Source organism: Bombina bombina, chromosome 1 (assembly GCF_027579735.1).
Source record: "Bombina bombina isolate aBomBom1 chromosome 1, aBomBom1.pri, whole genome shotgun sequence".
Lineage (NCBI taxonomy): Eukaryota > Metazoa > Chordata > Amphibia > Anura > Bombinatoridae > Bombina > Bombina bombina.
Window position 1 is genome coordinate 1,491,629,267 of NC_069499.1, and position 26,167 is coordinate 1,491,655,433.

Consider the following 26,167-nt stretch of genomic DNA (forward strand, 5'->3'; position numbering starts at 1 on the left):
AAGGGTGCCCAAATGTATGCACCTGTCTAATATCGTTTTTATGCACATTGCACATTTTCTGTTAATCTAATAAACCTCATTTCACTACTGAAATATTACTATGTCCTTTAGTTTTTTGATAGATCAAAATCAAAATTGCTGATCCACATACGCAATTATTTATAAATGAAAATCATGGAAATTGGCAGGGGTGCCTAAACTTTTGAATACAACTGTATGTGTATGTTTATACATACACATACATACATATATACACATACATATACTGTATACACACATACATACTGTTTGTCATTGGCTCACCCATGTGTTCAGTCAACAACCAGTAGTGCATTGCTGCTCATTCAACAAAGCATAGCAAGAGAACAAAGAAGAATTGATAATACGAGTAAATTAGAAAGTTGCTTAAAATTGCATGCTCTATCTGAATCATGAAAGAAAAAAAAAATGTAGGTTTCATATCCCTTTAAACCAAGAAACACTGGTGTAACCAATACACCAAATTCCTCCAACACTTGTTTACAGAGTTCCATCTCATTTGTATGTCTATTGCTGTGTAAGCAGCAATGTATGATGTGGGCCACACAACCAAGCATCTACCTAAGGCTAAAAGCCCCATGCTCAGTTTACAGGGAAAGAAGATGTAATATTTAGTGCTGCCAAACCTTACAGCAGAAGTGCAAGTTTTACTAACATAGTTTAAACTGGTGGATATAACAAGTAGATGCCAAAAGCATATGAGCAGCAGCATATTATAGCTGCTTGCTCACCCAAAATCTGTTACAAATTTATTACAGGTGGAAAACCCTTTGGGGACGATTTATCAAGGGCCGAATGGCCCCAGATGCCCGTTCCCGCGCGAGCCTTCAGGCTCTCAGGAAACAAAAATTAACAATTAACTGGTCCGCTGCCTCTGAGGCTGCAGACATCAATTCAGCCCAATCCTATACGATTGGGTTGATTGACACCCCCTGCTAGCAGCCGGTTGGCCGCAAATCTGCAGGGGGCGGCATTGCACAAGCAGTTCACCTGAACTGCTTGTGCAATGTTAAATACGCTGACGGCATTCAGCGATGTCCGACGGAGATGATACGCTACAGCGTATCATGTCCGCCAGACATTGGTAAATCAGCCCCTTTATCTAAACTGCTTAGGATTGGAAAATGCTGGATTTCGGAATAGTTTGGATTTGAGAATATTTGTATGTTCGCATCTGTAAAATGGAACAGCTAAGAAAGGGGATGGGACCAAGTTTAAAGAACAATATTTTAGGTCATTTAGGCAATATTTCATGATACCTCATGATACAACTTATACCTAAACCTAAAGGTAGTTTGATATTTTAATACTTTTGTATGCACAGTACATCAGAAAGATAGTACAGTACTACAATCAGAGGCATAATAGTTTTAAATAAATATAGACTTATTATAGAACACAAAAACCAAACCAATCACATAGGCAGAAAAGATAGTGACTTACTGGGGGGTCATTTTTAATAAATTAAAATATATTAATGAGTCTAGATTTCAGAATTCATAGGGATTTGAACCTGTATAAAATATTTGAATACAAAGTGAACTTGTCATATAACCACTTCCCCACCAAAATGCCTGTATCAAATAAACAATTTAAGGGGGGGAAAAGAACACAACACAAATGTCAAATAAGAACATATTTACTGTCAAGATTTTTGTACAAACATTAGAAAAAAAGATGATTACTACATAGATATTTTCCCTACAAGTGTCCGGTTTGCAACAAAGTGTATTTGGAAACAAAATGCTCCACATCATCTCCCTGCAGCATCTTCATCGCTCTCCAGTGAATTGGACCACAGTTTTCAGGTTTGCCTTCAGAATGAGTAAGTTCTTCTTTTATATAATCCAACCAGAGGTCTAGGAAATAAAAATACATAATGGATTGTGATACTAAACCCGATCAAGATACCAGATGCTCAACACAGAATCTTTAGACTAGAGTGTACACTGTTGGTGGAGAAGCCATCTCAACCCTTACAATATAAATTAGCACATGAACATATGTACTAAATCTAACAGATCTAACACATGAACATATGTACTAAATCTAACAGATCTAACACATGAACATATGTACTAAATCTAACAGATCTAACACATGAACATATGTACTAAATCTAACAGATCTAACACATGAACATATGTACTAAATCTAACAGATCTAACACATGAACATATGTACTAAATCTAACAGATCTAACACATGAACATATGTACTAAATCTAACAGATCTAACACATGAACATATGTACTAAATCTAACAGATTTTGAAATGCCCAGTATTTTATCAATTTAAAAAAAATCACACAGCTAAACAGTACAGACAAACAAAACATACTTAGCAATTTTTCTCTGACCAAAGAATATGAACAGCTAACTTTATGTCCTCAAAAATTAAATTGAAAGTCAATTCTAGCGTTTGTGAAATGCTAGGATTGACTATTGAGAGAAATAAAGGGGGACTTTCATTCATGAAGATAAACAATACTTCATGTAGAAAGCTCTTTAATAGTTTCAAGCATTGGCCGTTCTGAGCTGTTCAGGCAGCCCACGGCAGAAGGCCGTTTTGCTAGAGAGGTGACGTTTCCACCTCTTAGCAAATAGCGTGCTGGAAATCCAGCTACCAAGGGTGCCAGAATGGTGAACGCTTGAAACAAGTAAAGGAGTTTTCAGCATGAAGTATTTTACACTTCATGAATGAAAGTCACCTTTGTTTCAATGGTCAACCCTAGGCATTTCACAAACGCTAGGATTGACTTTCACTTTAAAGTCCACCAATTAAGCAAATCTAAAGCTGTAAACAAAAACACTTTTCAATACCAATTTTAATAGTATATCTTTTACTCAAGTGTCGGTTGTCCACTGGCTGATCATGATAGCTCAAATTCTACTGTTGGATTGGAACACACCTCCACATTAAAGTGACATGAAAACCCAATTTTTTCTTTCATGTTTCAGATAGAGGATGTCATTTTAAACAACTTTCTAATTTACTTCCAGTATGATTTTTTTGTTTTCTTGGTATCTTTTGTTAAATAGCTGGGACATAAGCTCAGTGTCAGGAACACTATATGGCAACAGTTTCACAAGAATGTTATAGAGGGCAGCACTATTTCCTGCCATGTAGTGTTCCAGATGCCCACCTAGGTATCTCTTCAACAAAGAATACCATGGGAACTAAGTAAATTGTATAATAGAAGTAAACTGGAAAGTTGTTGTTTTTTACATTGTATGCTCTGTCTAAATCACAAACTATCATTTTTGGGTTTCCTATCTCTTTACTGAATAAAGAGCACAAAACAATCCATTGGATTTTTTTTTCTATAAAAGCAAAGAAAAAGGAAAGTAGTGAGTAATGAATTAAGGGCCAGATAACAAATAGAATGCAAACGTTTGAGCGAGTGATAAGGGGTTTATCGAGGGTTTTTGTGCTAGTCTGGTTTTCCGCTGGTATTGCGAGATGAAAGTAAACGTGATCACGTGAGCGAAATCACGATTTATGCTAGAATGATTACCATGTCCTCAGAGCTCTGCTTAACTGTTTCGCACAACAAAACAAAGTTGCACAAAAAACACACCACACTTACACTAATAATAACTGTTGCACAAAAAAGTTATAAAGGTTTAAAGACATGAGATCTCAGGTGTTTGTTAGGAGGGGGGAAAAAGGCAGAGGGCTTTAACATTGCGATACATCTCTAAAAATGTGTGTGTGTACTATGTATTTACAGACAAATATATAGAGCCCTTTGCAGTTAAGTAGATGAAAACATGTAAAAACACATTTATGCAATATTCATGTTCAATAGTGTCAGTATATATTTACTGTAAATATTTGACATGCCAATGTTCTGCAAAAAAAAAAAAAACGTCATATAGAGAAATATAAATACAACATATTCTGCTATGTGAAGAACATTGAAATATTAAATATTTTCACGTCGGGTTAGAGCACATGAGAGTAGTCTTGGCAGCTTCCGATCCTCTTCTCCTCAATAGCGGAAGTGAATCCTGTTACAAGGTTATCCAAACACACCTCTAACAACCACAGAGTGCCGTAGCAGTGGCGGAATCAAGCCACTAAGTATAGAAATACAAAGTAAAACAGAGCAGGCACTGCTAGGGGATTGTGTGCATAAAAAAATAAAAAATGTATCGATACAAAACAGACAAAATCAGCATAAGCCGAGCGCTCTTATGAAGCCAAATTAAAGCAGAGAACAGGCCCAGAGTCTGACGCGTTTCACGCCCCCTAGTGGCACTTATTCATAGACAGTGCCTGCTCTGTTCTACTTTGTATGTTATTTCCACCCCTCTTTTCTTTCCTAGGATTTGGAGAGTCCACAACGTCATTCAATTACTAGTGGGAATATCACTCCTGGCCAGCAGGAGGAAGCAAAGAGCACCACAGCAAAGCTGTTAAGTGTCACTCCCCTACCCATAATCCACAGTCATTCTCTTTGCCTCTGTCAATGGAGGAGGTGAAGTTTGGTGTCTGAAGAAATGAATTCCTTTTTCGGGTACTTTTCCCTGAAAGCAAGAAATTTGGCTGAGTCCACGTCAATGTCATCAGTAGAGTAGTGGTGGCTTTTAAGCAGTTAGGAAACAAAGCAAGGACTACCTCACAACTTCCTAACACATTGCTGCCCATGGTACAGAAAGCCAGGGATTTATGTATAAACTTAAAATTTGGCAGTAGTTTTTTTTGCTTGCTTAGCTAGAACAGGCTGTCAGACTGCTTGAGCGTTTGTGTAAATTAAGCTCCGGTGTTGTAGGCAGAGGGAAACGCGAGCCTTTTACTTGCATAGTTTCCTCTCTCTGCCGGACATGTGACGACTTTGCTGTTGGATACTCACGGTGCGGAGCGGCGTAATTGAATTTCAGTCTCTTCAGTGTCGATCTACTATTAGATCGTTTTAGAGACTTCTGGCAGCCAAATTGTGTATAAGTGTTATGAGTAAGGCTCCAAAGTTTTGGGAGAATACCGTCAGATACCTACTCCAGCTTGCTCCTGTTTGTGTAAAGGGTCTATTCATATGCAAAAGAAGGGGGAGTGTCTTATTTCCCACTTGCAGTGGGCTTTCCAACTACCTTTTCAACAGAGCTAAACTGAGAGCTTCCAAGTAAATTTTTAAATGGTTTTATACTGGATTTTTATATCAGTATCTGTGCATCTTATTCTTTATAGTAGTGTCTATTACATGCAATTATATGAAAATTGGTGTATACTGTCCCTTTAATCAAAAATTGACATTCCACTGGTTTTCTTCAAAAACTTACCTTTTAATCCTGACAGCCTCTTCATATGTCAGAAATGATGAATTCGGCTTCCTCCAATCACGGCTTCCCCCCCGGGGGGAATCATGGCCTGAGGCAACGCTGTGATTGGTGGAAGCCGGATTCGTCATTTTGGATCCGCGAAGAGGGCTTGCAACGGGCGGAAGAAGAGCAGCAGCAGCTGTCAGGATTAAAAGTTTTTGAAGAAAACAAGTGAAATGTAAATTTTGATGAATTAAAGTGCCCTTGTTTTTGGATTATTAAAAACTAGGCACTAATTCATCGAAATTGACTTTCACTTTAAGCGGCTGCGGTATTAAAAAATAATTTCTACAATTTGGGGAATTTTTTATTTAGTATTATGGACAGTATATGGACATGGACCAAGACCGTGTCTTTTGACAAATGCTTGTTATGCCTTGGCACAAATTGTTTTGCCTATGCAATTCTGTGCTGCATGCTTAGCTAGAACACTTCAATTTAAAGATAAATTGTTGCCCTCTGAGCCCAATGTCTCAGGATGATGCGGTTCGGGCAATGCCACAGCTTTCTCCTCAAACGTCCCAAGCCTTTATGGCGTCGCATAGAGTGCCCTGCAGTTCCTCTCAGCCTTCTGGATAAGTTTATTTGCCTGCAGATTTTGCTGCACAGGTATCTTCTGCGGTATCATCTGCTTTTCCTATGCTGGGAAAATGCAAGAGGAAAATTAGATGTTCAGATAGTAAGGTTTCTGTTCCACCTACTGCTACACAGGTTGCCCTCCCTTATAAGTCTGATGAGGAGGATGCGTCGGTAGCCTCTGAGGGTGAAATCTCAGATTCGGACAATATAATTCCTTCATCTGATACTGAAGAAGTAAACTTCAAATTTAAGCTTGAACACCTTTGTGTACTGTTAAAGGAGGTATTGGCTACTTTGTACGACTCCGATACTTCTGTCGTTGTCAACCCTAAAAAAAAAAAATCTAGTAAACTTAAATACTATGATGTTCCTTCCTCTGTGGAAGTGTTTCCTGTTCCATGGCCTGAGGCAACGCTGTGATTGGTGGAAGCCGGATTCGTCATTTTGGATCCGCGAAGAGGGCTTGCAACGGGCGGAAGAAGAGCAGCAGCAGCTGTCAGGATTAAAAGTTTTTGAAGAAAACAAGTGAAATGTAAATTTTGATGAATTAAAGTGCCCTTGTTTTTGGATTATTAAAAACTAGGCACTAATTCATCGAAATTGACTTTCACTTTAAGCGGCTGCGGTATTAAAAAATAATTTCTACAATTTGGGGAATTTTTTATTTAGTATTATGGACAGTATATGGACATGGACCAAGACCGTGTCTTTTGACAAATGCTTGTTATGCCTTGGCACAAATTGTTTTGCCTATGCAATTCTGTGCTGCATGCTTAGCTAGAACACTTCAATTTAAAGATAAATTGTTGCCCTCTGAGCCCAATGTCTCAGGATGATGCGGTTCGGGCAATGCCACAGCTTTCTCCTCAAACGTCCCAAGCCTTTATGGCGTCGCATAGAGTGCCCTGCAGTTCCTCTCAGCCTTCTGGATAAGTTTATTTGCCTGCAGATTTTGCTGCACAGGTATCTTCTGCGGTATCATCTGCTTTTCCTATGCTGGGAAAATGCAAGAGGAAAATTAGATGTTCAGATAGTAAGGTTTCTGTTCCACCTACTGCTACACAGGTTGCCCTCCCTTATAAGTCTGATGAGGAGGATGCGTCGGTAGCCTCTGAGGGTGAAATCTCAGATTCGGACAATATAATTCCTTCATCTGATACTGAAGAAGTAAACTTCAAATTTAAGCTTGAACACCTTTGTGTACTGTTAAAGGAGGTATTGGCTACTTTGTACGACTCCGATACTTCTGTCGTTGTCAACCCTAAAAAAAAAAAATCTAGTTAACTTAAATACTATGATGTTCCTTCCTCTGTGGAAGTGTTTCCTGTTCCAGACCGTGTGACAGAGATTATTTCACAGGAATGGGAGAAGCCAGGGATATCTTTCTCCCTGACTCCCATTTTTAAAAAGATGTTTCTTGTTGCCGACTCCATTAAAGACTCATTGTGCACGGTGCCTGAAGTAGAAGGGGCTATTTATACTCTGGCTAAGAGAACTACGTTCCCTATAGGAGGATAGCTGCTCCTTTTAAGGATCCCATGGACAAGTTGCTGGAGGCTTATTTGAAAAAGTATGCACTTTGTTAGCATACTTTTTACTGATTTTAATCGCTCTTGAGAAAGACTGACTGTTGCCGTTGAAACGCGTTTAGCAATAAAAGAAACCTTTTTTACCTTACAAGTGAAATGCTTGGATTTTACTAAGGAGCCGAACACCCAACTATCCTGTGAGTAAATATTACTCATTGCACACATGTTGGTGGATACTGCATGACTGAATCTTTCCACGCAGATTGGTCAAGCATGAATGTGAGCCCTCCTTTGTGAACCTGCGCCTCCAAACCTTTGCACGTATTTAAAAAACATGTATGTTCATAGGGGTCTTTAATGGTAACCTGCAGTCTGTATTGTCACAGTAGCAAGTGCTGCATCTTAATGGTGCAATGCCTTGTCTGAATCAATTTTAGTAGAGACTCCGTTGAAGGAGATACAAGATAGGATTAAGGCTCTCAAACTAGCCAATTCATTTATTTCTGATGCTAACTTGCAAATTATTAGACTGGGAGCCAAGATGTCTGGCTTCACTGTCTCTTGGTCAGCTGATGTTACCTCCAAGTCCAAGCTTCTGGCGCTTCCTTACAAGGGTAAAGCCTTGTTTGGACCTGGTCTGGCAGAAATAATTTCTGATATTACGGGTGGAAAAGGGTCTTTTCTACCACAATATAAGAAGAACAGACCTAAAGGGCGTCAAAGTAATTTTCTTTCCTCTCGTAACTTCAAAAGGTCAAAAGTCTTCCTCTCCCTCTTCCAAGCAGGAGCAGTCAAAGTCCTCTTGGAAGCCCAATCACAGTCTTAAAACAAGGGGAAGCAATCAAAGAAACCCTCAGCTGAGTCTAAGTCAGCATGATGGGTCGGCCCCCGTCCGGGATCGGATCAAGTGGGGTGCAGGCGTTCCCCGTTTTGTCAAGCATGGATATGAGATGTCCCAAGATCCTTGGGCTGTGGACATAGTATCTCAGGGTTACAACATAGAATTCCAAACTTTTCCTCCCAGGGGCAGATTCTATCTTTTAAGATTATCTGCAGACCAGGTAAAAAGATAGGCATTTTTGAACTACGTTCAGGACCTTTCCTCCTTGGGAGTGATTGTTCCAGTTCCAGTAAGGGAACAGGGTCTAGGATTCTATTCAAATCTGTCTGTGGTTCCCAAAAAAGAGGGAACTTTTCAACTCAATTCTAATAGCTCTTGCATGGCCTCGCAGGATCTGGTATGCAGACCTAGTGAAGCCGTCATCTCGGCCGCCTTGGAGGTTTCCTCTGAGGAAGGACCTTCTAACTCAGGGTCCATCCCTCCATCTAAATCTAGTTTATCTGAAGCTGACTGCTTGGATATTGAACACTTAGTTCAGTCTAAGCGTGGACTTTCTGAGTCGGTCATTAAGATCATGATCCAGGCTCACAAGTCTGTTACTCGAAAAATTTACCATAAGGTATGGCCTAAATACCTTTATTGGTGTGAATCTAAGGGCTACTCTTGGAGTAGGGTCAGGTTTCCTAGAATTTTGTCTTTACTCCAGGATGGTCTGGAGAAAGGGTTGTCAGTCAGTTCTATAAAAGGTCAGATTTCTGCATTATATATTTTGTTACACAAGCGTCTAGTGGATGTGCAAGATGTTCAATCTTTTTGTCAGGCCCTGGTCAGAATCAGGCCTATGTTTAAACCTGTTGCTCCTCCTCGGAGCCATAATCTTGTTCTTAAAGTTTTGCAGCAGACTCCGTTTGAGCCAATGCATTCCATAGATATTCAGTTGCTATCTTGGAAGATTTTGTTTCTTACTGCTATCTCTTCTGCTCGGAGAGTTTCGGTTGTCTCGGCTTTGCAGTGTGATTCGCCTTACCTTATCTTTCATGCGGATAAGGTGGTTCTTCGTACTTAATTGGGGTTTCTCCCTAAAGTGGTTTCAGATAGAAATATTAATCAGGAAATTGTTGTTCCTTCTCTCTGTTCCAATCCTCCTTCTCATAAAGAACGTCTGTTGCACAACTTTTTGCTTATGAGGCTGCTGTCCATTGACTAGGGCTGTCTCCTCTTCTTGGGCTTTCAAAAATGAAGCTTCTGTGGAAAAGATTTGCAAGACTGCAACTTTTGCCTCGGCTGAGGCCTCTTTTGGAAGAAAGGTTCTTCAAGCGGTGGTGCCTTCTGTTTAGGTCTGCCTGTCTTGTTCTCCCTTCCTGTTCATTCTGTGTCCTCTAGCTTGGGTATTGGTTCCCTCTAATTATTGAATGACGTTGTGGACTCTCCATATCTTAGGAAAGAAAACAAAATGTATGCTTACCTGATAAATTTCTTTCTTTCCGGATATGGAGAGTCCACGACCTCACCCTTTATTAAAACAGTTAATTTTGACTAAGCCTCAGCCACCTCTACACCTTGCGTTATTTCTTTTTCCATTTCCCTTTGGTCGAATGACTGGGGATTATGGGTAGGGGAGTGACACTTAACAGCTTTGCTGTGGTGCTCTTTGCCTCCTCCTGCTGGCCAGGAGTGATATTCCCACTAGTAATTGAATGACGTCATGGACTCTCCATATCCGTAAAGAAAGAAAACATAATTTATGTAAGAACTTACCTGATAAATTCATTTCTTTCATATTAACAAGAGTCCATGAGCTAGTGACGTATGGGATATACATTCCTACCAGGAGGGGCAAAGTTTCCCAAACCTTAAAATGCCTATAAATACACCCCTCACCACACCCACAAATCAGTTTAACGAATAGCCAAGAAGTGGGGTGATAAGAAAAAGTGCGAAGCATATAAAATAAGGAATTGGAATAATTGTGCTTTATACAAAAAAATCATAACCACCACAAAAAAGGGTGGGCCTCATGGACTCTTGTTAATATGAAAGAAATGAATTTATCAGGTAAGTTCTTACATAAATTATGTTTTCTTTCATGTAATTAACAAGAGTCCATGAGCTAGTGACGTATGGGATAATGACTACCCAAGATGTGGATCTTTCCACACAAGAGTCACTAGAGAGGGAGGGATAAAATAAAGACAGCCAATTCCTGCTGAAAATAATCCACACCCAAAATAAAGTTTAACAAAAAACATAAGCAGAAGATTCAAACTGAAACCGCTGCCTGAAGAACTTTTCTACCAAAAACTGCTTCAGAAGAAGAAAATACATCAAAATGGTAGAATTTAGTAAAAGTATGCAAAGAAGACCAAGTTGCTGCTTTGCAGATCTGGTCAACCGAAGCTTCATTCCTAAACGCCCAGGAAGTAGATACTGACCTAGTAGAATGAGCTGTAATTCTTTGAGGCGGAGTTTTACCCGACTCAACATAGGCAAGATGAATTAAAGATTTCAACCAAGATGCCAAAGAAATGGCAGAAGCTTTCTGGCCTTTCCTAGAACCGGAAAAGATAACAAATAGACTAGAAGTCTTACGGAAAGATTTCGTAGCTTCAACATAATATTTCAAAGCTCTAACAACATCCAAAGAATGCAATGATTTCTCCTTAGAATTCTTAGGATTAGGACATAATGAAGGAACCACAATTTCTCTACTAATGTTGTTGGAATTCACAACTTTAGGTAAAAATTCAAAAGAAGTTCGCAACACCGCCTTATCCTGATGAAAAATCAGAAAAGGAGACTCACACGAAAGAGCAGATAATTCAGAAACTCTTCTAGCAGAAGAGATGGCCAAAAGGAACAAAACTTTCCAAGAAAGTAATTTAATGTCCAATGAATGCATAGGTTCAAACGGAGGAGCTTGAAGAGCTCCCAGAACCAAATTCAAACTCCAAGGAGGAGAAATTGACTTAATGACAGGTTTTATACGTACCAAAGCTTGTACAAAACAATGAATATCAGGAAGAATAGCAATCTTTCTGTGAAAAAGAACAGAAAGAGCAGAGATTTGTCCTTTCAAAGAACTTGCGGACAAACCCTTATCCAAACCATCCTGAAGAAATTGTAAAATTCTCGGTATTCTAAAAGAATGCCAAGAAAAATGATGAGAAAGACACCATGAAATATAAGTCTTCCAGACTCTATAATATATCTCTCGAGATACAGATTTACGAGCCTGTAACATAGTATTAATCACGGAGTCAGAGAAACCTCTATGACCAAGAATCAAGCGTTCAATCTCCATACCTTTAAATTTAAGGATTTCAGATCCGGATGGAAAAAAGGACCTTGTGACAGAAGGTCTGGTCTTAACGGAAGAGTCCATGGCTGGCAAGATGCCATCCGGACAAGATCCGCATACCAAAACCTGTGAGGCCATGCCGGAGCTATTAGCAGAACAAACGAGCATTCCCTCAGAATCTTGGAGATTACTCTTGGAAGAAGAACTAGAGGCGGAAAGATATAGGCAGGATGATACTTCCAAGGAAGTGATAATGCATCCACTGCCTCCGCCTGAGGATCCCGGGATCTGGACAGATACCTGGGAAGTTTCTTGTTTAGATGAGAGGCCATCAGATCTATCTCTGGGAGCCCCCACAATTGAACAATCTGAAGAAATACCTCTGGGTGAAGAGACCATTCGCCCGGATGCAACGTTTGGCGACTGAGATAATCCGCTTCCCAATTGTCTACACCTGGGATATGAACCGCAGAGATTAGACAGGAGCTGGATTCCGCCCAAACCAAAATTCGAGATACTTCTTTCATAGCCAGAGGACTGTGAGTCCCTCCTTGATGATTGATGTATGCCACAGTTGTGACATTGACTGTCTGAAAACAAATGAACGATTCTCTCTTCAGAAGAGGCCAAAACTGAAGAGCTCTGAAAATTGCACGGAGTTCCAAAATATTGATTGGTAATCTCACCTCCTGAGATTCCCAAACTCCTTGTGCCGTCAGAGATCCCCACACAGCTCCCCAACCTGTGAGACTTGCATCTGTTGAAATTACAGTCCAGGTCGGAAGAACAAAAGAAGCCCCCTGAATTAAACGATGGTGATTTGTCCACCACGTTAGAGAGTGTCGAACAATCGGTTTTAAAGATATTAATTGAGATATCTTCGTGTAATCCCTGCACCATTGGTTCAGCATACAGAGCTGAAGAGGTCGCATGTGAAAACGAGCAAAGGGGATCGCGTCCGATGCAGCAGTCATAAGACCTAGAATTTCCATGCATAAGGCTACCGAAGGGAATGATTGTGACTGAAGGTTTCGACAAGCTGTAATCAATTTTAGACGTCTCTTGTCTGTTAAAGACAGAGTCATGGACACTGAATCTATCTGGAAACCCAGAAAGGTTACCCTTGTTTGAGGAATCAAAGAACTTTTTGGTAAATTGATCCTCCAACCATGATCTTGAAGAAACAACACAAGTCGATTCGTATGAGACTCTGCTAAATGTAAAGACGGAGCAAGTACCAAGATATCGTCCAAATAAGGAAATACCACAATACCCTGTTCTCTGATTACAGACAGAAGGGCACCGAGAATCTTTGTGAAAATTCTTGGAGCTGTAGCAAGGCCAAACGGTAGAGCCACAAATTGGTAATGCTTGTCTAGAAAAGAGAATCTCAGGAACTGATAATGATCTGGATGAATCGGAATATGCAGATATGCATCCTGTAAATCTATTGTGGACATATAATTCCCTTGCTGAACAAAAGGCAATATAGTCCTTACAGTTACCATCTTGAACGTTGGTATCCTTACATAACGATTCAATAATTTTAGATCCAGAACTGGTCTGAAGGAATTCTCCTTCTTTGGTACAATGAAGAGATTTGAATAAAACCCCATCCCCTGTTCCGGAACTGGAACTGGCATAATTACTCCAGCCAACTCTAGATCTGAAACACAATTCAGAAATGCTTGAGCTTTCACTGGATTTACTGGGACATGGGAAAGAAAAAATCTCTTTGCAGGAGGTCTCATCTTGAAACCAATTCTGTACCCTTCTGAAACAATGTTCTGAATCCAAAGATTGTGAACAGATTTGATCCAAATTTCTTTGAAAAAACGTAACCTGCCCCCTACCAGCTGAACTGGAATGAGGGCCGTACCTTCATGTGAACTTAGAAGCAGGCTTTGCCTTTCTAGCAGGCTTGGATTTATTCCAGACTGGAGATGGTTTCCAAACTGAAACTGCTCCTGAGGACGAAGGATCAGGCTTTTGTTCTTTGTTGAAACGAAAGGAACGAAAACGATTGTTAGCCCTGTTTTTACCTTTAGATTTTTTATCCTGTGGTAAAAAAGTTCCTTTCCCACCAGTAACAGTTGAAATAATAGAATCCAACTGAGAACCAAATAATTTGTTTCCCTGGAAAGAAATAGAAAGTAGAGTTGATTTAGAAGCCATATCAGCATTCCAAGTCTTAAGCCATAAAGCTCTTCTGGCTAAGATAGCCAGAGACATAAATCTAACATCAACTCTAATAATATCAAAAATGGCATCACAGATGAAATTATTAGCATGCTGGAGAAGAATAATAATATCATGAGAATCACGATTTGTTACTTGTTGCGCTAGAGTTTCCAACCAAAAAGTTGAAGCTGCAGCAACATCAGCCAATGATATAGCAGGTCTAAGAAGATTACCTGAACATAGATAAGCTTTTCTTAGAAAAGATTCAATTTTTCTATCTAAAGGATCCTTAAACGAGGTACCATCTGACGTAGGAATGGTAGTACGTTTAGCAAGGGTAGAAATAGCCCCATCAACTTTAGGGATTTTGTCCCAAAATTCTAACCTGTCAGGCGGAACAGGATATAATTGCTTAAAACGTTTAGAAGGAGTAAATGAATTACCCAATTTATCCCATTCCTTAGCAATTACTGCAGAAATAGCATTAGGAACAGGAAAGACTTCTGGAATAACCGCAGGAGCTTTAAAAACCTTATCCAAACGTATAGAATTAGTATCAAGAGGACTAGAATCCTCTATTTCTAAAGCAATTAGTACTTCTTTAAGTAAAGAGCGAATAAATTCCATCTTAAATAAATATGAAGATTTATCAGCATCAATCTCTGAGACAGAATCCTCTGAACTAGAAGAGTCCAAAGAATCAGAATGATGGTGTTCATTTAAAAATTCATCTGTAGAGAGAGAAGATTTAAAAGACTTTTTACGTTTACTAGAAGGAGAAATAACAGACAAAGCCTTCTTTATGGATTCAGAAACAAAATCTCTTATGTTATCAGGAACATTCTGCACCTTAGATGTTGAGGGAACTGCAACAGGCAATGGTACATCACTAAAGGAAATATTATCTGCTTTAACAAGTTTGTCATGACAATTAATACAAACAACAGCTGGAGAAATAGCTACCAAAAGTTTACAGCAGATACACTTAGCTTTGGTAGATCCAGCAGGCAGTGGTTTTCCTGTAGTATCTTCTGGCTCAGATGCAACGTGAGACATCTTGCAATATGTAAGAGAAAAAACAACATATAAAGCAAAATAAATCAAATTCCTTATAAGACAGTTTCAGGAATGGGAAAAAAATGCCAAACATCAAGCTTCTAGCAACCAGAAGCAAATGAAAATGAGACTGAAATAATGTGGAGACAAAAGCGACGCCCATATTTTTTGGCGCCAAATAAGACGCCCACATTATTTGGCGCCTAAATGCTTTTGGCGCCAAAAATGACGCCACATCCGGAACGCCGACATTTTTGGCGCAAAATAACGTCAAAAAATGACGCAACTTCCGGCGACACGTATGACGCCGGAAACGGAAATGAATTTTTGCGCCAAAAAAATCCGCGCCAAAAATGACGCAATAAAATGAAGCATTTTCAGCCCCCGCGAGCCTAACAGCCCACAGGGAAAAAAGTCAAATTTTTGAGGTAAGACAAAATATGATAATTTAAAGCATAATCCCAAATATGAAACTGACTGTCTGGAAATAAGGAAAGTTGAACATTCTGAGTCAAGGCAAATAAATGTTTGAATACATATATTTAGAACTTTATAAATAAAGTGCCCAACCATAGCTTAGAGTGTCACAGAAAATAAGACTTACTTACCCCAGGACACTCATCTACATGTTTGTAGAAAGCCAAACCAGTACTGAAACGAGAATCAGTAGAGGAAATGGTAAATATAAGAGTATATCGTCGATCTGAAAAGGGAGGTAAGAGATGAATCTCTACGACCGATAACAGAGAACCTTATGAAATAGACCCCGTAGAAGGAGATCACTGCATTCAATAGGCAATACTCTCCTCACATCCCTCTGACATTCACTGCACGCTGAGAGGAAAACCGGGCTCCAACTTGCTGCGGAGCGCATATCAACGTAGAATCTAGCACAAACTTACTTCACCACCTCCCTTGGAGGCAAAGTTTGTAAAACTGATTTGTGGGTGTGGTGAGGGGTGTATTTATAGGCATTTTAAGGTTTGGGAAACTTTGCCCCTCCTGGTAGGAATGTATATCCCATACGTCACTAGCTCATGGACTCTTGTTAATTACATGAAAGAAATCAGATAAGCATCATTTTTTTTTTTTCTCTATTGACTTGGGGGAATATGTTAACACACGTGCGATATTGTAAGTTCGGCATTTTGCGTTTGCCAGGTTAGCACACAATCTAAAACAGTTTACTTTCTGAAATGAGTGCAAAAAGCTGAACTTCTAGAGCATTTAACGCTCGAGCAGGATCGTTAATTAGCGCTCCACTTGTAATCTGGCCCTAAATGTGTTTATAGATGCTGCAGATGCCAGTTCAAATTTCTTTTTTGAATATGTAAAGATTATTTATATGTATAAAAAAAAAAGCTGTGCGATTATTATTACTCTATTCCACTTCTATTTAGGGGAAACTGATTAATATATTTTCTGTATATACTCAATTTCCCCTAACATTTGCCAGCTGTTCTAGTGATGAGAAAGTGTTAGGGTATTTAGAAGTGTAACTTTTTCTGCAGAATACCTGGATTTGTGGAGCCAAACTCCCTTAGCGCCCGTTCATAGTATTCTCGTAAATTCTGCATTCTGCACGATTCCTTAAATATGAACAGAAAAATACGTTAAAAAAATTAACCCCGTAAACACTGTAATTTCCACCCCCTGTGCCGAGTAGTTTTGTAGTTTTTTTAGATAAGGTTGACTTTTAATCCCCACTATAGGCCATTTTTCAGTGAGAAACCTACAATTTTTAAGTAGACCCTGCAGATTAAAACAATGCTATTATTTTATGTGTGTGTATATATATATATATATATATATATATATATATATATATATATATATATATATATATATATATATATATATATATATATATATATATATATATATATATATATATATATATATATAAATAAATGTAAATATTTGCATAGGAAATTAGTACATCTAAGCAAGTATCCCCGCTTGCCCCCAGAAATTCTTAATATGCAATGTTTCCAATGCACAAGAGAATTGTGGGTAAGATATGCAAATTAGGTATGCAAATTCTCAGTTTTTTTGCTTCAAAAATACTGTTTTAACACAGCGATCCTTTTAAACAGGAATATGACAGCAAACCAGAAATCACTCACTATACAAGCCTGTTTCGTTCTTTTTATTTTTAATTTGCATATCTTACCCACAATTCTCTTGTGCATTGGAAACATTGCATATTAAGAATTTCTGGGGGCAAGCGGGGATACTTGCTTAGATGTACTAATTTCCTATGCAAATATTTACATTGATTTAATTTTGAGACATGGAGGATTTTAATTTCAGTTTTTTATCTCCCCCCCATAATTTTAATTTTTTTTTTTATATTTATATATATATATATATATATATATATATATATATATATATATATATATATATATATATATATATATATATATATATATATATATATCTCTCATGACTTGAGAACTCAAAAAGGTGCATATTTATCATAAAAAATTAAGGAGGTTGTAAACAATAGTGTGTTTTCGTCTAAACTCTATATTTATATTCTCTTATAAATAAGGATATAGTTATATAACTTCGATCTACACATAGGGGCTACCAGGTGCCTCTACTCATATAAAAATAAAGAGATATCATGTATATGAACAAGCCCTATTTCAAATGTGAAAAGAATAAGCCTAGAGGTTGATTTGGATTTTGAAACTAAACAGAATGTGCACATTTGTATACAACTGGTCTGCGGCTGTTAAGGACAACATCCAAAGTTATACCAGTGGACAGTGATGCCCCACTAGCAAGTTTCTAATTGCGTATCAAAAGCGTTTTTAGTAATGGTATTCAACATCAAAATGATTAATATGCAGAATGTTAGCTTGATGTTAATTATGTGATTTACTTCAACAAAACTCACTTCCTGCTTTTCAATATAGATCATCTTCTGGAAAAACTCCACAGAGAAAGGACGATTCTCATGTAAACTAAAAGAGATAAATAAAAATGAGCAAAAAACATTAAAATGTGTGTGGGGAAAAAAAAAGAAGAAAGTATATTGCATAATACACTATATATATATATATATATAAACACAGGAATGGACCACACTCACAGACTGGACTGGGTACACATCCTAAGCCACAGCAAACTCCACAGCCCTGAACACTGACAGGCAGCTGCAAAGTTCCCAGCAACCCAGCAAGTTTGCCCCAGAGCAGCCTGGGTGACAGGCCCGCAGGGAAGCATTACAAACATTATCAACACAACACACAGAAAACCTGGCACTCGCCAGCAGATTCACAGTAATGTTTAAAAGCAAAACTGGGGGAAGTCTGTTACATTTGGCACCCAAGGATCAAGCCCAGGACCACGACAAGGTCTCCCCCTTCCTGGGACCCTAAACCAGCACCCACACAATGCATACTTCCCAACAAACCAACTGGGATCCTCCCAGGGTGACACAGGCTTTTGTAACCTCCGCTATGCAAATACAAAACACAGTTGGTTTGTTTCTAAGTATGCATTGTGTGGGTGCTGGTTTAGGGTCCCAGGAAGGGGGAGACCTTGTTGTGGTCCTGGGCTTGATCCTTTGGCACCAAATGTAACAGACTTCCCCAGTTTTGCTTTTAAACATTACTGTGAATCTGCTGTGTGTTGTATATATACAGTGAATATATATATATATATATATATATATATATATATATATATATATATATATACATATATACAGTGAGTATATATATATATATATATATATATATATATATACAGTGAGTATATATATATATATGTATATATACAGTGAATATATATATATATCCCAAGATTTTTACTTTTTGTATTATTAAAAGCTAAATTTTTGAGTGCTGCCTTTTTTGCATAGTATATATATATATTATATACACATAAATACATATATACATACACACACACACGCTGTATATATACACACACACACATATACATACATACATACTGGAGAAAAAAAATTCCATGACTAATATATAGGTGGTGGTAAAAGACTTGAAAAAAAACACATAAGGAACAGCAGTGGTCAGACATCCTATACTCTGACAAGACACACTCAGGACTGTGACCCTATGTATTACACTGAAAATGGTTTACGCATAATCACCAACCTAAATGTGGAAGAGAGTGTGTTCATAGGAATTTTGGCCTAAAACAAAACCTTTGTGGGGGGGGGGGGGGGGATTTATGAAATGTAACTGATAACCCCTAGCAAATATGTTAATACGAGGGTATGGCAAGCAAATAATAAAAACTAAATTTATGCTTACCTGATAAATGTATTTATTTATTTCCAGACATGGAGAGGCCACAACTTTATTCCAATTACTAGTGGCATATTCAACTCCTGGCCAGCAGGAGGCATAGAGCACCCCAGCAAAGCTGTTAAGCGTATCTGCCTTAGCTATAACCCCCAGTCATTCCGCCAAAGGAAATGTAAAAGGAAGAAACACAAGCGTGAAAAGGTGCTTGAGGTTTACAGAAAAAAACTGCCAATTTTAATGAAAAGAAAAAGTATGCTTATCTGATAAATTTGTTTCTTTTTAGACACGATGAGTCCACGGATTTCATCCTTACTTGTGGGATTATGCCTCCTGGTCAGCAGGAGGAGGCAAAGAGCACCACAGCAGAGCTGTATATATAGCAGAGCACCACTGCAGAGCTGTATATCCCTTCCCTCCCACTACAGTCATTCGACCAAAGTTAGGAAGAGAAAGGAAAAGCTAAGGCGCAGAGGTGACTGAGGTTTAACCAAAAAATAAAAACCTGTCTCAGATAACAGGGCGGGCCGTGGACTCATTGTGTCTAAAAAGAAATAAATTTATCAGGTAAGCATAAATGTTCTTCTCTATTAAAAGACACAAGTCCACGGATTTCATCCTTACTTGTGGAATACAATACCAAAGCTATAGTACACGGATGAAAAGGGAGGGACAAGACAGGGAACCTAAACTGAAGGCACCACTGCTATAAGAACCTTTCTCCCAAAAACAGCCTGAGCCAAGGCAAAAGTATCGAATTTGTAAAATTTAGAAAAAAAGTGTGAAGAGAAGACCAACTTGCGGCCTTGCAAATCTGCTCAACAAAAGCATCATTTTTGAATGCCCATGAGGAAGCAACAGCCCTAGTGGAATGAGCAGTAATCTTTTCAGGAGGCCCCTGTCCAGCAGTCTCATATGCAAAACGGATGATACTCTTCAACCAAAAAGAGAGGTAGCCGTAGCCTTCTGACCCTTGTGCTTCCCCGAAAAAAAGGACAAATAAAGAAGAAGAAGATTGACGAAAATCTTTAGTGGCCTGTAAGTAAAATTTTAATGCACGAACTACGTCCAAATTGTGTAGAAGACGCTCCTTCTAAGGAGGAGGATTAGGACACAAAGAAGGAACAACAATCTCCTGATTAATATTCTTGTCCGAAACAACCTTAGGAAGAAACACAAGTTTAGTACGTAAAACCACCTTATCCGAATGAAAAATAAGGTAAGGAGAATTGTACTGTAAAGCTGAAAGTTCAGACACTCTCCGAGCAGAAGAAGTAGCAACAAGAAACAAAAATTGCCAAGATAACAACTTAATAGCTATGGAATGCATAGGTTCAAATGGAACCCCTTGAAGAACTTTAAGAACTAAATTCAAACTTCATGGAGGAACAATTGGTTTAAACACAGGCCTGATTTTAATCAAAGCCTGACAAAAAGATTGAATATCTGGAACATCTGCCAGACGCTTGTGCAACAAAACAGATAAGGCAGAGATCTGACCCTTTAGAGAACTCGCAGATAACCCCTTCTCCAATCCTTCTTGGAGAAAAGACAAAATCCTGGGAATCCGAACTCTACTCCATGAGTAGCCCTTGGATTCACACCAATAAAGATATTTGTGCCATATCTTAAGGTAAATCTTCCTAGTAACCTGCTTATGCGCCTGAATTAAGGCATCTATGACCGAATCAGAAAAACCTTGCTTGGATAAGATTAAGCGTTCAATCTCCAAGCAGTCAGCTGCAGAGAAACTAGATTAGGGTGACGGAAGGGACCCTGAATGAGAAGGTCCTTCTTCAATGGAAGCTTTCAAGGCGGCAGAGATGACATGTCTACCAGATCGGCATACCAAATCCTGCAAGGCCACGCAGGAGCAATGAGGATCACTGATGCCTTCTCCTGTTTGATTCAAGCAATCACCCGGGGAAGGGGCGCAAACTAGGGGGAATACATATGCTAGGCTGAAGGACCAAGGAACTGCCAAGGCATCTATCAGCTCGGCCTGGGGGTCCCTGGACCTGTATCTAGGAAGTTTAGCATTCTAACGAGATGCCATGAGATCCAACTCCGGCCGACCCCATCTGAGAATCAGGTTGGAAAATATTTCCGGATGGAGTTCCCAATCTCCTGGATGAAAAGTCTGCCTGCTCAGAAAATCTGCTTCCCAGTTTTCCACCCCTGGGATATGGATCGCCGGCAGATGGCAAGAGTGAGCCTCCGCCCACTGGATTATCTTGGATACTTCTGTCATCACTAAAAAACCCTTGTTCCTCCCTGATGCCAGGCTCGAAGCGCATTGAAGATCTCCCTCAGCTCTAGAATGTTGATGGGAAGGAGAGACTCTGCCTGAGTCCATACTCCCTGAGCCTTTAGAGAGCCCAAAACCGCTCCCCATCCTAAAAGGCTGGCATCCGTTGTCACAATCACCCACAAAGGTCTGCGAAAGCATGTCCCCTGGGATAGATGATCCAGAGATAACCACCATAGAAGAGAGTCCCTCGTCTCTTGATCTAGGGTTATTCGAGGAGACAAATCTGTATAATCTGCATTCCAGTGCCTGAGCATGCTTAGCTGCAGAAGCCTGAGATGAAAACAGGAATGAACAACAACTCATCAGCTAGTTCTATGGCGATTTACCAACAACAATCATTTTGGCCTCCTATGGGCCTCGTCAGTGAGGTGCAGCCACATTCCTCTAAGCACACTGGGCAAGGAGTCCACGTCTGGTTTCCCCCATCACCCATAGGGAGACTTCCCAAGGGTCATATTCATTTGCATACAAAGAGAGAAGCACTCTACCAGAACGAACAACAGTTCATCAGCTAGTTCTTTGGCGATTTACCCCCCGGAAGCAGCCTCTTTTAGACCAGTGTGCTTTTCACAGAGGAAAATTTTCCTGAAGCATATCAGTCTGATCCCGCCAAGTAAGGTCAGTACAGCCCCGAAATACCAGGCAATTTTCCTCTGAACAAGGAAAATGGGCCTCGTCAGTGAGGTGCAGCCACATTCCTCTAAGCATGCAAATTAAAATGACCCTGGGGAAGTCTCCCTATGGGTGATGGGGGAAACCAGACGTGGACTCCTTGCCCAGTGTGCTTAGAGGAATGTGGCTGCAATTCACTGACGAGGCCAATAGGAGGGCGAAACGATCATCTGGGGTTGTCATGTTCCTTGTTCAGAGGAGAATTGCCTGGTATTTCGGGGCTGGACTGACCTTACTTGGCGGCATCAGACTGATATACTTAAGGAAAGTTTTCCTTTGTGAAAAGCACACTGGTCTAAAAGAGTCTGCTTCCGGGTGGTAAATCGCCATAGAACAAGCTAATGAGCTGTTCATTCCTGGTAGAGCACTTCTCTCTTTGTATGCATATCTATAAAATTTACTAGAATCTTAGGGTTGACAACAACATGCGTATCAGAGTCGCCCCAAAATACCCAAAACCTCCTTACCAGAAGCTACTAGTTACTGCACCGTATGAGACTAATGAGGGAAGCAAAATATTTAAAATATCCTCTTGCACTTTCCCTGAAGAAAAAGAAAAGCAGATAAAGCTTCAGATATTGCAAGAATACCTGAGCTGCAAAATATGCAGGCAAATACACTCCTCCAGGAGATTATGAGGAACCGCAGAGCACTGCATGTGACGCCATAGAGGCTTGGGACAAGTAAGGAAAAGCTGTGGCATTGCCTGAACAGCATCGTCCTGTGAGACATGAGACTCAGAAATATTTTAAAATTCGCCCCAGAAAAAAAAAAAAAAAAAAAAAAAAAAAAAAAGGCCTGAGAGGCATATTCAGGTAGGACTAACAACAAATACACAAACAATAAACAACACAAAACTTTATTGCTGAAGAAAATACATAAGAAAAATCTTTTATTCTTAGGAACAGATCCTTTAATGAATACATAAATATCCCCTGCATTAAACCAGCTGAAAGCAGAAATGCAAAACACCCTGGTAGAAAACTAGAACTACAGGGGACTTCTCAAAACGGACCGTTAAATAATCCAGAAAGTTACACTACTGAAACATGTGTGACTAGCTCAATATAAGTATAACTCATGGCCATATTCCTGATGCAGGCAGCAGGACATAAAAATAATCTACACCAATAACCCGGGTCTAATACGACTCTGATATACCCGAACCGGCTCAGACACTGAGCTGAAAGATCGCCGCTCCGACCATAACCAGAGCAAAGGCGGGGCTACATGAACCTCAGAGCACTAGCTAAAAGATATAGCCCAGAATGGTGCTGCTCCTCTCACTGAAAGAAAAGAAGGCAGAGACATAACCGGAACGGCATGGAGATGAAGCGCGCAAAAATCGCGCTTCATCCAGCCATTACTAAGCCGTATATATACTCTGTCCTCTTACTTTACTGTGAAACACGGATAAACAGAAGACTCTAAACTACAGAGGTTCTTATGCATCACCCTCAATCCAACATAGAATCCAACATAGATGGCGCCGGATTGTTTGAAAGACGTCCAAAAAATACAGTCTCTTCATTCCGGACACTAAATATATTTTATGCGTGTAAAACTCAGAGCATCAAGCAGCCCGAGCTCCAACCTGAAGAAGTACCCAGCGGTTATATTACTCACCCAACTCACTGCCCCACACGGAGAGATTTGTTTTCAGTAAAAATGCTGACAAATTGAGCCTCAAAAAGGTGTTAAATCCATGCGTTGCAGGAAATTAACCCTTAAGTCCCCATAGTATAAAAATATATAGTGCCTGCACGCTGCCAGAAACACCCTTACTAAGGGGTTTGAGTCCCAAGTAAATGACAGGACAATGCTAGAGTCCTTAACCCCAGTACTGCCTGCCTTCTAGCCCCGGAAGAACAAAAGGCACCTACCTGCATTCTAGTCGTCCGGCAGTCAGACGACTCACAAAGTTTGAGAGGATTCCGCTCCTCACAGAGACCTGTGTAAAAAGGAAGACAGGGTAAGCTTACTCAGGCTTTCTATACCAGGGCAGCAACATGTTAGGAAAACGCAGCAAAGTCCACTTTACAAGTACCTAACTGCTTTAAAGCCACCACAGCCCTGCTGAAGAGACTAACATGGAATACAGCTATACCCAGATTGTGATGAAAAGCCAGAGCAATCTTGCCCAGACTTTAAAATAAAAAAAACTTGATAGAAGAATCTTAATAAGGACACCCAATTACTTCACCTCCTCCATGCACTAGAGGCAAAGAGAATGACTGGGGGTTATGGGTAAGGGAAGTGACATATATAGCAGCTTTGCTGTGGTGCTCTTTGCCTCCTCCTGCAGGCCAGGAGTGATATTCCCACTAGTAATTGATGATTCCGTGGACTCCTTTAAGAACTAAATTAAGGCTCCACGGAGGAGCAACAGGTTTAAACACAGGCCTGATTCTAACTAGGGCCTGTACAAAGGCTTAAACATCTGGTAGGTCTGCCAGAAGTTTGTGCAAAAGGATAGCCAACGCAGAAAGCTGACCCTTTAAAGAACTATCCGATAAACCCTTATCCAGGCCTTCTTGAAGAAAAGACAAAATACGGAGAATCCTCACCCGGCTCCAGAACACAGATTCACACCAATAAAGATATTTATGCCATATCTTATGGTAAATCCTGCGAGTAACCGTTTTTCAAGCCTGAATCATAGTTTCAATGACTGTTTCAGAAAAACCACGTTTAGACAGAACTAGGGGTTCAATCAGCAGTTAGCTTCAGAGAATCTAGGTTTGGATGGAGGAAAGGACCCTGAAGTAGAAGGTATTTCCTCTGAGGTAACCCCTAAGGAAGCAGAGTTGACATCCTCACTAGATCAGCGAACCAGATCCTTCGAGGCCATGCAGGAGCTATTAGCTCAACAGATGCTCTCTCCTGTTTGATACGAGCAATGACTTGTGGAAGGAGAGCAAATTAAGGAAACAGATAAGCCAGAGAAAACCTCCATGGAACTGCTAGAGCATCTATCGGAACGGCCTGAGGACCTCTTGACTTTGAACCGTACTTTGGAACCTTGGCATTGTGGCGGGATGCCATCAGATCCAACTCTGGAACCCCCCACTTGCGGGATATCTGAGAGAACACTTCCGGATGGAGAGCCCACTCCCCGGGATGAAAGGTCTGTCTGCTCAGAAAATCTGCTTCCCAGTTGTCCACTCCTGGAATGTGGATGGCAGATAGACAATCGTCTGCTTCTGCCCATTGCAGAATGCGAGTCACCATGGTTGATGTAAGCCACTGAGGTGATGTTGTCCGATATCTGATAAACCGAACCAACGACAGTTGAGGCCACGCTGATAGGACATTGAAGATAGCTCTCAACTCCAAGATGTTTATGGGAAGAGAGGACTCTTCCCGAGACCACAGGCCTGGAGCCTTTAGAGGGCCCCAAACAGCTCCCCAGCCTGACAGGCTGGCGTCCATAGTCACAATTTCCCAGGAAGGTCTCAGAAAGTGCCCCGAGACAGATGTTCCTGTGACACCCACCACGAGAGTCTCTTGTTAGAGGGTCCAGATTTATCCTCTGAGATGAATCTGAATGATCTCCGTTACATTGACTGAGTATACAAAGCTGCATCACTCGTAGATGGAAACGAGCAAAAGGAATGATGTCCATGGATGCCACCATCCGACCAATCACCTCCATGCATTGGGCCACAGATGGACGAAAAGCAGAGTGAAGATAAAGGCAAGAAGCAAGAATCTTGTCTTTTCTGACCTCCGTCAGAAAAATCTTCATGGACAGGGAATCTATTATAGTTCCTAGGAAACACACTTTGGTAGATGAAAAAAGAGAACTTTACCTTCCATCCATGGGAACGTAGAAAAGACAACAGCACCTCTGTATGAGATAGGGCTAGTTGAAAAGATAACGCCTGAACCAGGATGTCGTCTAGATAAGGCGCTACAGCAATTCCCTGGGATCTGATCACAGCCAAAAGCTCCCCCAGAACCTTTGTGAATAGTCTGGGAGCCGTGGCCAGATCAAATGGAAGTGCAACAAATTGGAAGTGCTTGTCCAGAAATGCAAATCTCAACTACTAATGGT

General features: G+C 40.1%; 1 protein-coding gene across 1 annotated transcript in view; it reads right to left on the reverse strand.

The window, feature by feature from the left end:
* Positions 1 to 1,662: 1,662 nt before the first annotated feature.
* Positions 1,663 to 26,167, reverse strand: part of UTP6 (UTP6 small subunit processome component) — a 77,591-nt gene continuing 53,086 nt past the window's right edge. The window contains exons 17-19 of the mRNA XM_053696379.1: positions 17,753 to 17,819; positions 16,361 to 16,433; positions 1,663 to 1,898 (exon numbers count right to left, since the gene is read on the reverse strand). Of these exons, the coding sequence (XP_053552354.1) occupies positions 1,741 to 1,898; positions 16,361 to 16,433; positions 17,753 to 17,819 (298 nt within the window). The 3' untranslated portion in view covers positions 1,663 to 1,740. The remainder of the gene's footprint in view (positions 1,899 to 16,360; positions 16,434 to 17,752; positions 17,820 to 26,167) is intronic.